This window comes from Trichechus manatus, unplaced genomic scaffold, assembly GCF_000243295.1.
Source record: "Trichechus manatus latirostris isolate Lorelei unplaced genomic scaffold, TriManLat1.0 scaffold00061, whole genome shotgun sequence".
Taxonomy (NCBI): Eukaryota; Metazoa; Chordata; class Mammalia; order Sirenia; family Trichechidae; genus Trichechus; species Trichechus manatus.
The window spans coordinates 8,611,584-8,623,945 of NW_004443997.1; the positions used below are offsets into that span (position 1 = coordinate 8,611,584).

Below are 12,362 nucleotides of genomic sequence, written 5' to 3' on the forward strand. Positions count from 1 at the left end.
TATTCTTGAATGATCTTCAGCACTTTTTTACTTGCCTGTGATATTAATGATACTGTTCGATAATCTCCACATTCTCTTGGATCACCTTTCTTTGGAATGGGCACAGATATGGATCTCTTCCAGTTGGTTGGCCAGGTAGCTCTCTTCCAAATTTCTTGGCATAGATGAATGAGCACCTCCAGAACTGTATCCATTTGCTGAATCATCTCAACTGGTATTCCATCAATTCCTGGAGCCTTGTTTTTCGCCACTGCCTTCAGTCCAGCTTGGACTTCTTCCTTCAATACCATCGGTTTTTGGTAATATGCTTCCTCCTGAAATGGTTGGATGTTGACCAGTTCTTTTTGGTACAGTGACTCTGTATATTCCTTCCATCTTCTTTTGATGCTTTCTGCATCATTTAATATTTTGCCCATAGATTCCTTCAAAATTGCAACTCAGGGCTTGAATTTTTTCTTCAGTTCTTTCAGCTTGAGAAATGCTGAGCGCATTCTTCCCTTTTGGTTTTCTAACTCCAGGTCTTGCACATTTCATTATAATACTTTACCTTGTCTTCTCGAGCCACCCTTTGAAATCTTCTGTTCAGCTCTTTTACTTCATCATTTCTTCCATTCGTTTTAGCTACTCTATGTTCAAGAGCAGTTTCAGAGTCTCTTCTGACATCCATTTTTGTCGTTTCTTTCTTTCTTGCCTTTTTGATAACCTTTTGGTTTCTTCATGTATCCTATCTTTGATGTCACCCCACAACTCGTCTGGTCTTCGGTCATTAGTGTTTAGTGTGTCAAATCTATTCTTGAGATGGTCTCCAAATTCAGGTGGAATATACTCAAGGTTGTATTTTGGTTCTCATGGACTTGTTTTAATTTTCTTTAGCTTCAACTTGAGCTTGCATATGAGCAATTGATGGTCTCTTCTGCAGTCAGCCCGTCCTTGTCCTAACTAATGATATTGAGCTTTTCCATTGTCTCTTTCTACAGATGTAGTCAGTTTTATTTCTGTTTTCCATCCGGTGAGGTCCATGTATATAGCTACTGTTTATGTTGAAAAAAAGTATTTACAATGAGTAAGTCGTTGGTCTTGCGAAATTCTATCATGCAATCTCCGGCGTCGTTTCTGTCACCAAGGCCATGTTTTCCAACTACCAATCCTTCTTCTTTGTTTCTAATTTTTGTATTCCTATCAACAGTAACTATTAATGCGTCTTGATTACATGTTTGATCAATTTCAAACTGCAGAAGTTGGTGAAAATCTTCAATTTCCTCATCTTTGGCATTAATAGTTGGTGTGTAAATTTGAATAGTAGTCATATCAACTGATCTTGAGGTTCCTCTGAATGGATTCAAACCACTAACCTTCAAGTTAGTAGCTGTGCCCCTAACCATTTGTGCCACCCAGGGACTCCTTTGTACAACCCTAGGGGGTGCCTTTCACCTAATAGTCTTTGGAGAATTGTGTAGTTATTACAACAGTTCTCCAGTAGGTGGCAGTCTTGAGGAAGGGGGTGCGGTTTTCATATTTGCAAGACGCTTGTCATGTTGGCTACTCCATTTTGGTTAGTCCTGACCATCTCCCTTTGTTCTAACTAAGACCCGACAGAACGAGAGTGACCCTCTTGGGTCTTGGATTTGTCTGGCCACAGTAGAAATTGGTATTCTGCCTCTTTTTGTTCCTTCCTTTGAAACCCTTGATCTTCCATTAGTCTCATCTTGGCTCATGCTTAGAGGAAAAAGAAACTGAGAGAATCCCACAGTGCCCTGGCTTAAATATGGTATCTTTTCTGATCCAAAGGACCAGTAGGTAGGCCTGTTAGATACAGGAAGTCTCAGATGGCAGGGTGAACCAAACACAGCTTCTACCACCCTTGCTCAGAAACCAAGGATTAGTCTGCCCCAAGCTGCTACAAAGCCTTGCTCAGTAAGAATGCTACCCAGAAGGACAACCCAGGCTTCTCCTATTGGGAGCTTCCAGTAAGAAAATCCCAAGCTTAGGTTTCTTCTGCAATCCAGGAGAAGAGACTGGAATGGTGGACAGGAAGAAAGAGACTAATTCAGTGAGTGCATATTATTTAGAAACATGAAAATAAGCACCAGAAGAAATATTTCAAGAGTTGCAAGTTGCTAAGCCCTCACTGGAAATAAGAGCCAGGAGTGGAGTTGCAGCTCTGTCCCTCTGTTTGGCACAGGGTTTGCAGGAGTATGAAGAATGGAAGTGGAGCAAGAACCCCACCATCGTGGAGGTGCTGGAGGAGTTCTCGTCCATCCAGATGCCCGCCACTCTGCTCCTGACCCAGCTGTCCCTGCTGCAGCCGCGCTACTACTCCATCAGCTCCTCCCCAGACATGTACCCGGACGAGGTTCACCTCACTGTGGCCATTGTCTCCTACCGCACCCGAGGTGGGCAGAGACCTGGGAGAGCCTCCCAGTCTGCGTTGCCCCTGAGGGACCTCTGCAGGTCTGCCAGAACTACTGCCCACCAGCCAAATCCCACATCCCTGGGAGGCACTCCAGCCCCAAGATTAGGAAACTGAGGGAAGAAGCAAGTCAGACAACCTGTCCCTGTAGGCAGAGCCAATGCTGTGCATTGTTAGGAAGGAGGCCAGGTATGCATTTGGAAGGCTCAGCCACTCCCAGAGCCAGAAATCCTCTTGTACTCTCTTCATCCCCTCAAGCCCCCCGCCCCCCAAAGCAGCAACTAGAACATGCCACCACCCCCATTTCTTTAGGTACGCTCTCTGCTGCATGATGTCCAGCTGGTTGTAGGTCAGTCAGATGATCCAGCCTCTGTTCCAGTATTTTCCCTCCTTGACAAAGCAATTCAAATGTGGATCCGAGCAAGCCACTGAGACCTCAGTGGGCAGGATTGGAATCCAACCCACTCCCACCCAACAGAGCTGTGGTCCACTGCATAGCCACAAGCTCACACCAGCAAGACCATCTTCCTTTTCCCTTTCAAAGCAAGGGCAGTAAACAATGGACTCAGGACAGAAACTTGGCTTTGGCATTGGGAGCTTTCTATGTTAGAGGGAGAAGGAAGGTCAGTGATGGGGGAAGCTTGGAAGCAGTAGCCCAGCCAGACAACTTTGGTTGTTTTCCTAGATGGAGAAGGACCAATTCACCATGGTGTGTGCTCCTCCTGGCTCAACCAGATACAGGCTGACGAAGTGGTCCCCTGTTTTGTGAGAGGGTAAGTGGCAAATGAGGAGAAACGAGCAGCCACCCCCAGATTGGATACTGACATTGTGAGTTGAGGTGGGTAGACCAGCCAGAAAGATTGATTCGGTGCTCTAGAGAGATGGATGGGTCAGATGGGTTGTTAAGGAAACAGGATCAGGGAACATGGCCAGCTAAGTAAGTCCTCTAGTCAAATTCAATCTAATGCAACAAATGTTTATCAAGTGCATGGACCATGCTAGATGCTAGCACTACAATGGAGGAGCCCTGGTGGCCCAGTGGTTAAGTGCTCAGCTGCCAACCAAAGGGTCAGTAGTTCGAACCCACCAGCCACTCCATGGTAGAAAGATGCGGCAGTCTGCTTCCATAATGATTGCAGTCTTGGAAACCCTGTGGGCAGTTCTATTCTGTGCTATGGGGTTGCTATGAGTTGTAATTGACTCGACAACAACCAATACCGGGGGCTGTGGTGGAGAACCAGGCAAACATAGACACGGCCTTCATGGAATTTACAGACTGGTGGAAATTCTGTCCAAATTCTACTGGCCACCCTCATCTGTCCCCAGTTTCTTAGAGACGGGGAAGATCTGAGTACCCCCGTCAATTTGAACTTTTTGCCCCAAACTCAGTTTTAATGGTATGTCTGAGCTTAGGCCCGCTTAAAAAAAAACCAAACCCATTGCCATTGAGTCAATTCTGACTCATAGCGACCCTATAGGACAGAGTAGAACTGCCTCATAGGGTTTCCGAGGAGCGCCTGGTGGATTCTAACTGCCGACGTTTTCGTTAGCAGCCACAGCTCTTAACCTCTGTACCACCAGGCCCACTATAGGTACCTGCTTTGTCAACCAGTATTAGTAACCTCTCTGCCTGAACGGTGGACTTGGCCAACCATTTTTCTCAACTATTGAGGGCAGAATGTTTTAGGTGTGGTCTAAATACTACCGGCATCAGAATCCCCTAGCTTCCTTCAAAAATAGAGTCCTGAATCCACACTACTACATGACCCAGGAATCTGCACTTTTAACACCCCCCAGATGATCCTTTGCACACTGACCCCCTGATTTAAGGAGATCTCATCTATGGTTAAGTCAGTAGTTCTCAACTGGGAGTGGTTTTGCCTCCCAAGCAAAATTTGGCAATGTCTGGAGATACTTTTGGTTGTCACAGCTGGGAGGGCTACTGGCATCTAGTGGTCGGGGCTGGGGATGCTGCCCAGCCTCCTGCAATACACAAGGCAGCCCCCACAACAAAGAAGTATCCAGCCCCAATGTCAGTGGTGCCAGAGTTGAGAAACCCCGGGTTAAATCACTCCCACCACCCTTTGTAGCTTGGCTCAGCGAATAGGAGTGCAGAGGGATTTTCAGGCTCTGAAGACCTCTGGTTCTTGGAATTCCCCAAAGCTGTGGGGCCCCCACCCTGAAAATGGGCACAAGAGCTGTTATGTTTCTACCCAAGACAGCCATCTGGTCTACCCAAAATTCAATTGTTCTTGATCAGATTTGACTTCAGCAAGCCTACTGACTCTTTCTTCCCTGTCCAGAGCACCCAGCTTCCACCTTCCCCGAAATCCCCAAGTACCCTGCATCCTGGTTGGCCCGGGCACTGGCATCGCCCCTTTCCGAAGCTTCTGGCAGCAGCGACAATTTGATATCCAACACAAAGGTGGGTCACCATCCAGCAGCCTCTGGCTTTTCACCCCCTGGGCTTGGGGAGGCCCACCTGTGTCTCAGCAGCCTCGTGGAATGATGGAGTTGTCACTCATTGCATCACTGCCTGGAACAGTGTGGGCTGGGGGAGTGCAATAGAGGGGATGTAGGACTAACCAGGCCCATAGGTAAAGTTCATGGTATTATGGTATTATTCAAATCCTGTGTCCAAACAAATCTTATCCACAGCCTATCTTAAGATCCTGAATTTCCATCCTCAGAGAACGTTTCTTTGACTGTTAAGATATAACCTTTTATTAAAATTCTAATAGCACCAGAAGGGCTAGGCATTAAGCCTTATCAAATGGATGCATGTATGTGGTTGTCCTGAAGACTGTTATTCAACAGCAGACTTTGCTCTGTGAGACCCAGCACAAATCAACTTTGAGAGGAGAAAGCATGCATTTAACATGGATTTATTGAGTACCTAATAAGTGCCAAGCCCTATTTTAGACACTGGGGGCATCTAAATGAACAAGATGGGGGAAAAAAAAACCCTGCCTCCATGGAGCTGTCATCCCAACAGAATAGCTACCATTTATAAAGGCCTTGCTATTAGCAGCAATGGTTCTAAAGCTTTATATCCCGATAACCTTACAAGGTAGATACTATTGTTATTAAATGGGGAAACTGAGGCATAGATAGGTTAAGTAAGTTGCTCACCATCACATAGAGTTGGGGTTTGTACCCAGACAGTCTAGCTCCAGAGCTGGGTTCTTAGCACTAACCAATGGTAGGGGCTGCTAAGTAGCCAGGGGGTAGAAGGAAGGCGTCAGGCACCCAGATATTCTGCCAGAGTCTGAACAGACTTTACCTACTTCCTTTAGTGTGTGTGCATGTGTATGTGTGTGTATGTGTTTACATGTGTGAGTTGAACTGTGTGCACGTGCGCACGTGTGTATGTATATGTGGGTTGAGCTCTGTGCAGGTATGTACACATGTGAATGTGTGTGCATATGTGCCGTGTATGCACGTGTGCATATACCCACCAATCCCCAGTGCTCATGTGCTGTGTCTACATGGCACACACTAAGGTCACAGCACCCCACTGCTGGCATCAGGGCCACCTCCCCAAATCAGGCATCAGCGCCATTAGTGACATGAGGTCTTCCTGGCCCCCAGGAATGAATCCCTGCCCCATGGTCCTGGTCTTCGGGTGTCGGCAATCCAAGATAGACCACATCTACAAGGAAGAGACCCTACAGGCCAAGAACAAGGGTGTCTTCAGAGAACTGTATACGGCCTATTCCCGGGAGCCAGAGAAACCAAAGGTAACTCCAGCCTGTTCACAGTCCGCCCGCCCCAGCCCAACACACACATGCGCTCATACACAAGCATGCACAGCCTGCTATTAGGAGCCACGCACTTGTTGTTGCTGTTGTGGTTAGCTGCCGTCACACTGGCCCCCAACACATGGCAACCCCATGTACAAAAGAACAAAATGTTTCCCAGTCCTGTGCCATCCCCATGATCAGTTGAAGATTGGACCGTTGTGATCCATAGGGTTTCCATTGGCTGATTTTTAGTAGACCGCCAGGCCTTTCTTCCTAGTCTGCCTTAGTCTGGAAGCTCTGCTGAAGCCTGTTCAGCATTGTGGCAACATGCAAGCCTCCACTGACAGAGGGGTGGTGGCTGTGCTTGAGGTGTTTGGCTGGAAATCGAACCCAGGTCTCCCGCAGGGAAGGCAAGAATTCTACCACAGAACCACCACTGCCTCTGCCCTCTTCTTACCCTTCCTGAGTTCCCTTCTATGAAATTGCTCTGGACTTTAGCTATGGAGAGGAAACATATCTATTTAAAATATTTAACAGCTCATGAGAGACATCAACTAATTGGAATGGACACAGGCAGGACTGGAGCTTGCTCCTACTGGATGATGGGGAGGTCCAGGGGGTCCCAGGAAAAGGGTCAGGACAGCTGGGGAGTCAGGGGCAGCACTCGGAGGGTTTGGGCAGTGGCTATTTGCCAGTGTTTTAAAACCCTTTCAGGACTGGTGGTATATATTGCTACCACTTATTTTTGTACCTCTGGGGTTCATTGGGAAGCACCTGTCCCACTGATAGTATGTGCTGCCAGCAGGCAGGACCCTATATAACAATTTGAAATGGAAAGAACAGGCTTGTGCCACAAATTAATGTTTTTACAGAGTATTGTATGAGGTGGCGCTGAATCATTGAATGTTTAGTAGGAAAAAACACGAATTTTGAAAAATTTTATATGGTACACATATGTACCTCTGGAGTCTGGGGGTAGAATTTGTGTTTACAAGGGGTACACATATGCACCGCTAGACTCCAAGTATATGATTTGTAGAATGAGGCATAAAACAAAAACCATATTACCTATCAAAAATTCAGACAGACTTAGTGATTCAGCATGACTTCCATTACTGAAAACACATAGTACTTACAAAAAATTAAAAGGAAAAAACAACTGAGTCACAAAAAGGTTAACAACTGGCCCAGCTGTGCTGAATGTCGGCCTTGCCTGAAGGAGTCTCCTGGACAGGTTTATGGCATCCTGAAGAAGCCAGGCACATTCCCTGGGGTTGTACTGGACACCTCTTGTGCCCGCCTCACAGCCTCTTGGCCCACCTGTACTCCGGCTATTGCTGCAGCAGCCAGCTCTGCACAGGCAGAACCTGACAGCCCCTCACCTGGCCCCTGTACCTTTTGCTGTCTGCCCCAGGGCTACTCTGGCACCCGGCATAGAATACCTACCATGATGAACCCCATACCTGGAGGTGTGCAGGTATTAACACTCCTCAGAGACACCATTGACCACTGGGGGAGAGTAGCAGGTAGATAATGCCCCCCTCTTATGCCTCTTCAGGGGATGATTCTGGGGTGCATTTTATATAGCTCCCCAGAGGGTGCTCAGCAGAGTTGAGCTCCAGTTGTCCAAAGTGAGGAGTAACCCATTCACACACTTTGGGATTGGCTCTCACTTCCCTCCCTCACTCTTCCCAGTCCCTCACTCCTGTTCCCTGGGATCCCCTCACAAAATAAACTACCTGCTCAGGCTCTGCTTCCTGGAGGGAAGCCAGCAAACACAGGAGCAGCCCAGCCCCTTCTCACTGGTCCCCCCGCCCTGCTCCCTGTAGAAGTACGTGCAGGACATCCTGCAAGAGCAACTGGCGGAGCCCGTGTACCGAGCCCTGAAGGAGCAAGGGGGCCACATTTATGTCTGCGGGGACGTCACCATGGCTGCTGATGTCCTCAAAGCCATCCAGCGCATCCTGACCCAGCAGGGGAAACTCTCGGTGGAGGACGCCGGCGTGTTCGTCAGTAGGCTGAGGGTGAGTGGTGGGCCGGCTTCTCGGATCCCTTTTCCAGGATCCGGTTTCTTGTTTCCTCTTCCTCACCCACCTGTCTTGATGACTAGGGGAGCCATGATGGCATCCCTGCTCCCGTTTTCCCACTTGCAACTCGGGGTAGAGGACACGGTCGGTTCTAAACCATGGTTGAGAGACAAGGAAAGAAGACTGGGGGTACGGGTGTGGGTGCCTGTATTAAATATGGTTGGGGCTTTGGTGTGTCAGAGTAACAAGTGAGTGGACCTCTGTGTTGCAGGCCAGAGACAATCCTAACCTAACTTTTCCTGCCCTCGGAACCAAGCCACAGTACTGCCCCGGAGCAGTTGTGCAGGCTGGGCACTGCACAGGGAATCTGTCCAAGGGGGCAGGTGGAGGCTAAAAGCCACCTCATGCCTGGCTCTCCAGGCTGTGCACCCTGGCATGGAGATTTGTCTACCCAGAAAGAGAGGTGCCTTTTCCCCAATTTACACAAAGGCCCAGTAGAGGTTAATGGCAGCTGGTAAGCAAAGTCGTGCCTGTGTGAGCACCTGCCCTAAATAGGAAAAACAGAATCCCAGAGCTTCAGAAAGTTCCAGGGTGATCCCATGATTCCCTCACTGAGCCGTGGTCAAACATTTTTGCAGAAGAAGCCCTTGGTCTAAGTCTGTGTTAAACCCCAGTAAGTAAGAAAGGAACTTTCTGGTAGAAATGGGTCAGAGAAGAGCTGTGGTGTCCCCCATGCACTCGGCCTCTTTGATATGACCCTCGGGAGACACGTCCATAGATTTCCAGACTCTGCAGAAAACAGTGGAAAAACCACCCCAGCCAAGAATATAGGTGGGCAACTGTCTTCCAAACCTTCAGGACCAAGAAATGCCAAAACTGAACTCCACATCATTGTGAATGTGTGTTCCCCAACTACTGCCCCCCCAGAACTGGAGCTCACTTCTTCTGGATCATGGGGAGGTCCAGGGGGTCCCAGGAAAGGGACCAGGGCAGCTGGGAGGTCAGGGGCAGCACCCAGAGGGTTTGGGCAGTGGCTATTTACCAATATTTTTACAACCAGTACAGCTGTACCAGGATGTAGACGCATTTTCCTGTTTCATCCTCGGTCCACTGCCCTTTGAGGATACTCTTTGCCGTCTGTCTCTGAATTCTGCTGAAGAAGTTTCCCGCACTTCAGCACCTCTCAGATGCCACAAATTAAATGTCATTTGTGCTATTTCTTGAGGCTTCTGGGGAGGTCCTCCTCTTTTCTTGTTTGTTTCTGGGCAAAGCTGAACAAAGATGCCCATCTTTGGAGACACTCACGTGTACCCAGGAAGTCTCCACTTGGGACAGCCATGGGAAGTGCTCCCTGAGTGCTAAGCGGGCACTTTGTTTCCTCCCATCTCTGCTGGTTTCTTCGGGCTATGATGTTTCGCACTAAATCCAGCATTCCCCAGGTCTGAACTTACAGAAACGAGGAGGAGAGAGGAAAAGGAAGAATGGTGAGGCTTCTCTCTTGCCTCATCACTTCTGACCTCAGAATGGACAAAGCAGCAGCAGCCTACCCCAGAGGAGTCCCATACCCTGGAGGGTGGAGGGTGTTACTGAAACAGTCTTGCAGACCAAAGGTATCCAGGGGACACTGAGTTCAGCCTGGTTTCCTCAGGAACCGTCTTCTTTAGGTATAGTTCCCTTCCAGGGCTGGCATTGTCTAGAACCCTCCATATTCTTGCCTGGCACTTGAGGGCTGTTCCCTGGCTGTTTCTGTCCCCTAGGATGACAACCGGTACCATGAGGATATTTTTGGGGTCACCCTGCGGACATATGAAGTGACCAACCGCCTTAGATCTGAGTCCATTGCCTTCATTGAAGAGAGCAAAAAAGATACGGACGAGTAAGCCGGTTCCATACCATGGGCGAGGGGTGGGCAGAGCCCTTTCGTGGAGTCCTGGTGGGCAAGGGTGTCTGACTTCATTTACCGTGGCTCCCTTTTGGGTCAGTGGTTCCCACAATGCTCCCTGGACCAGCAGCAGCTTTAGCATCACCTGCTGACTTGTTAGAAATGCAGATTCCCCCAGTGTTGCCCCAGACCTGCTGAATCAGAAACCCTGGAGTTGGGCACAACAGTTTGTGTTTTAACAAGCCCTGCAGGGGGCTCTGAGGCCTGCTCAAGTATGGAGACCCCTGCTTTGGATGCTGGCTTCCTCCTGGGGTGTCCCCTAGTGGTAGGTTGTCTCCGGCCTCCGCTACACCCGCCTTTTCCACGGGTGCAAATTACAATTAATGTTATTATTGACAATTCCACTCATCCTCTAGAAATTTTTGGAAACAGTTTGAGTCTCACTGTCTAAACCTTACCTTAGCCCCCTGACACATCAACCTTGATCATGAGCTTACTGCCAAATGCCCTGCCCACCCCATTCTCACAGAGCCCCTCCAAACCACAAACATGTGCACTTTAAATTAGGTAAGACTTCAGCTGTCTCTTTGACAAAATTTAGTAGCACAGGGCACACGCTTCATTTCTTAAACTCAGCATCCTTATTTTTTTCTTTTTCCCTTAAGACAACATAACCAAACCAAAATTAAACCCATTGCCATCAAGTCGATTCCAACTCATGGCGACCCTGTGTGTGTCACAGTAGAACTGCTCCATAAGATTGTCTTGACTGTTGTCTTTATGGAAGCAGATCACTAGGCGTTTCTTCTGCAGTACTACCGCGTAGGTTCGAACCACCAACCTTTCAGTTAGCAGCTGAGCGCAAACCGCTTGCACCACCCAGGGACTTTGAGACAACATGGCAACCTCAAAAATACTTTTGTGTCCTGTAGGTTTTCCAACCGTTGCCTTTAAGATGGTAACTCCCTAGGTTGTCACAAAGCACCTTTCACTGTCCCTTTCCCTTGCTGGTTGGGTTGGTGAGCATCCATTCATTCATTCACTCATTCATTCATTCATTCAACAGTACAAGCCCTTACTATGTATCAGCTCCTGCCGAAGACATTGGAACTTGAATGAGGAAATGAAAGAGACAATGCCACTGAACCCTGAGCTTACTGGGTCGCTTTAAGAAACCAGAACAGTCTTGCTCCTATCCTACTAACTCTGTCCTTGCCTCTCCTCTGCCAGGGTTTTCAGCTCCTAACTGGATCCCTCTTGCCCGGATGAATGACAGATCAGCCTCCCGGTGCTGCGGCCAGGGAGGCTGAGGTTTTGTAAGTGCGGACGCTGCTGAATCTTTTCTATGGACTCCATGTGACCTCGCTGCGCCTGGCGTCCTGTCACTGCGTCCTGGTTCCCTCCTCTGGGGTGTCGCCCCTCCGTGGTTTCCTGGGCCCTCTTCACTTCTCTCCTTGAGTTCACCTGCTGCAATGCAACGGCTTTCTACTCCACAGTGGCCCTTATGAAACTCTGTCTCCCCCCTCTGTCCTCCTGATAAGGGCATAACATGGGTGCATGGCTGTCGCTCATGTTGGGGTTTGTGTTCTGCGGTCCCCCCGGACAGGCTGCAGGGACTGAACTGAAGAGTTTTCTGAGCCTGTCCTTCAGCATCTCCTTTTTTACGAAGACCTGTTATTCGTGCGTGTGCACGTCAGGAGCCTGGGTCTCTGTCTGTCCTTGTGCCTGTGCAAGTGTGTTGCCAACAGACCCTCGGTGCCAAGGAACGGGCCCCTCACCTGGATTAAGTCTTCACGCATCCATAACTAAGGGTGAGTGCAAGTGTCCCGGAAACACTTGGAGGGGCCCTAACTGTCCTGGTTTTAAAGGGCTCACGAAGGGGGTGATGATTACGAGAAAATCTCCCAGTGAAAGAGGAATCACAGAAGTAGGTGCATTTAGATGTTGACATCAGTTAGCAGAGCCCAGATGGAAAAATAACCATCTAATGGATCACCCACCGCAACCACGATCTCTTAATTCGGTCACATCCATCAGCCCTCTCCCCAGACAATCCCACCCACAAAGCCCAGAAGTAATATCGTCCAAGGGAGCATGCTGGAAATAAGAATCTTCCTATCTTTGCCACTGACCCACCATGTGACTTTGGACAAGCCACTTTTCCTCAGTTTCTCTTGTGATATCATGAAGCTAAAGGGTATGAATGGGCTGAAGGTTTAAAGTTTCGGAGACTGGAAACAACATCAATGAAGAACGTCAGTGTGATTTTTTATTCCTCAAAATGGAGCTCCTTGCTTCGC

At 48.6% G+C, this 12,362-nt stretch overlaps 1 protein-coding gene across 1 annotated transcript in view; it reads left to right on the top strand.

The window, feature by feature from the left end:
• The window catches only part of NOS1 (nitric oxide synthase 1), a 93,314-nt gene extending 81,989 nt beyond the window's left edge, over positions 1-11,325 (top strand). The window contains exons 22-28 of the mRNA XM_004379038.1: positions 2,183-2,393; positions 3,096-3,183; positions 4,714-4,835; positions 6,002-6,150; positions 7,983-8,177; positions 9,938-10,056; positions 11,293-11,325. Of these exons, the coding sequence (XP_004379095.1) occupies positions 2,183-2,393; positions 3,096-3,183; positions 4,714-4,835; positions 6,002-6,150; positions 7,983-8,177; positions 9,938-10,056; positions 11,293-11,308 (900 nt within the window). The 3' untranslated portion in view covers positions 11,309-11,325. The remainder of the gene's footprint in view (positions 1-2,182; positions 2,394-3,095; positions 3,184-4,713; positions 4,836-6,001; positions 6,151-7,982; positions 8,178-9,937; positions 10,057-11,292) is intronic.
• The last annotated feature ends 1,037 nt before the right edge of the window (positions 11,326-12,362 follow it).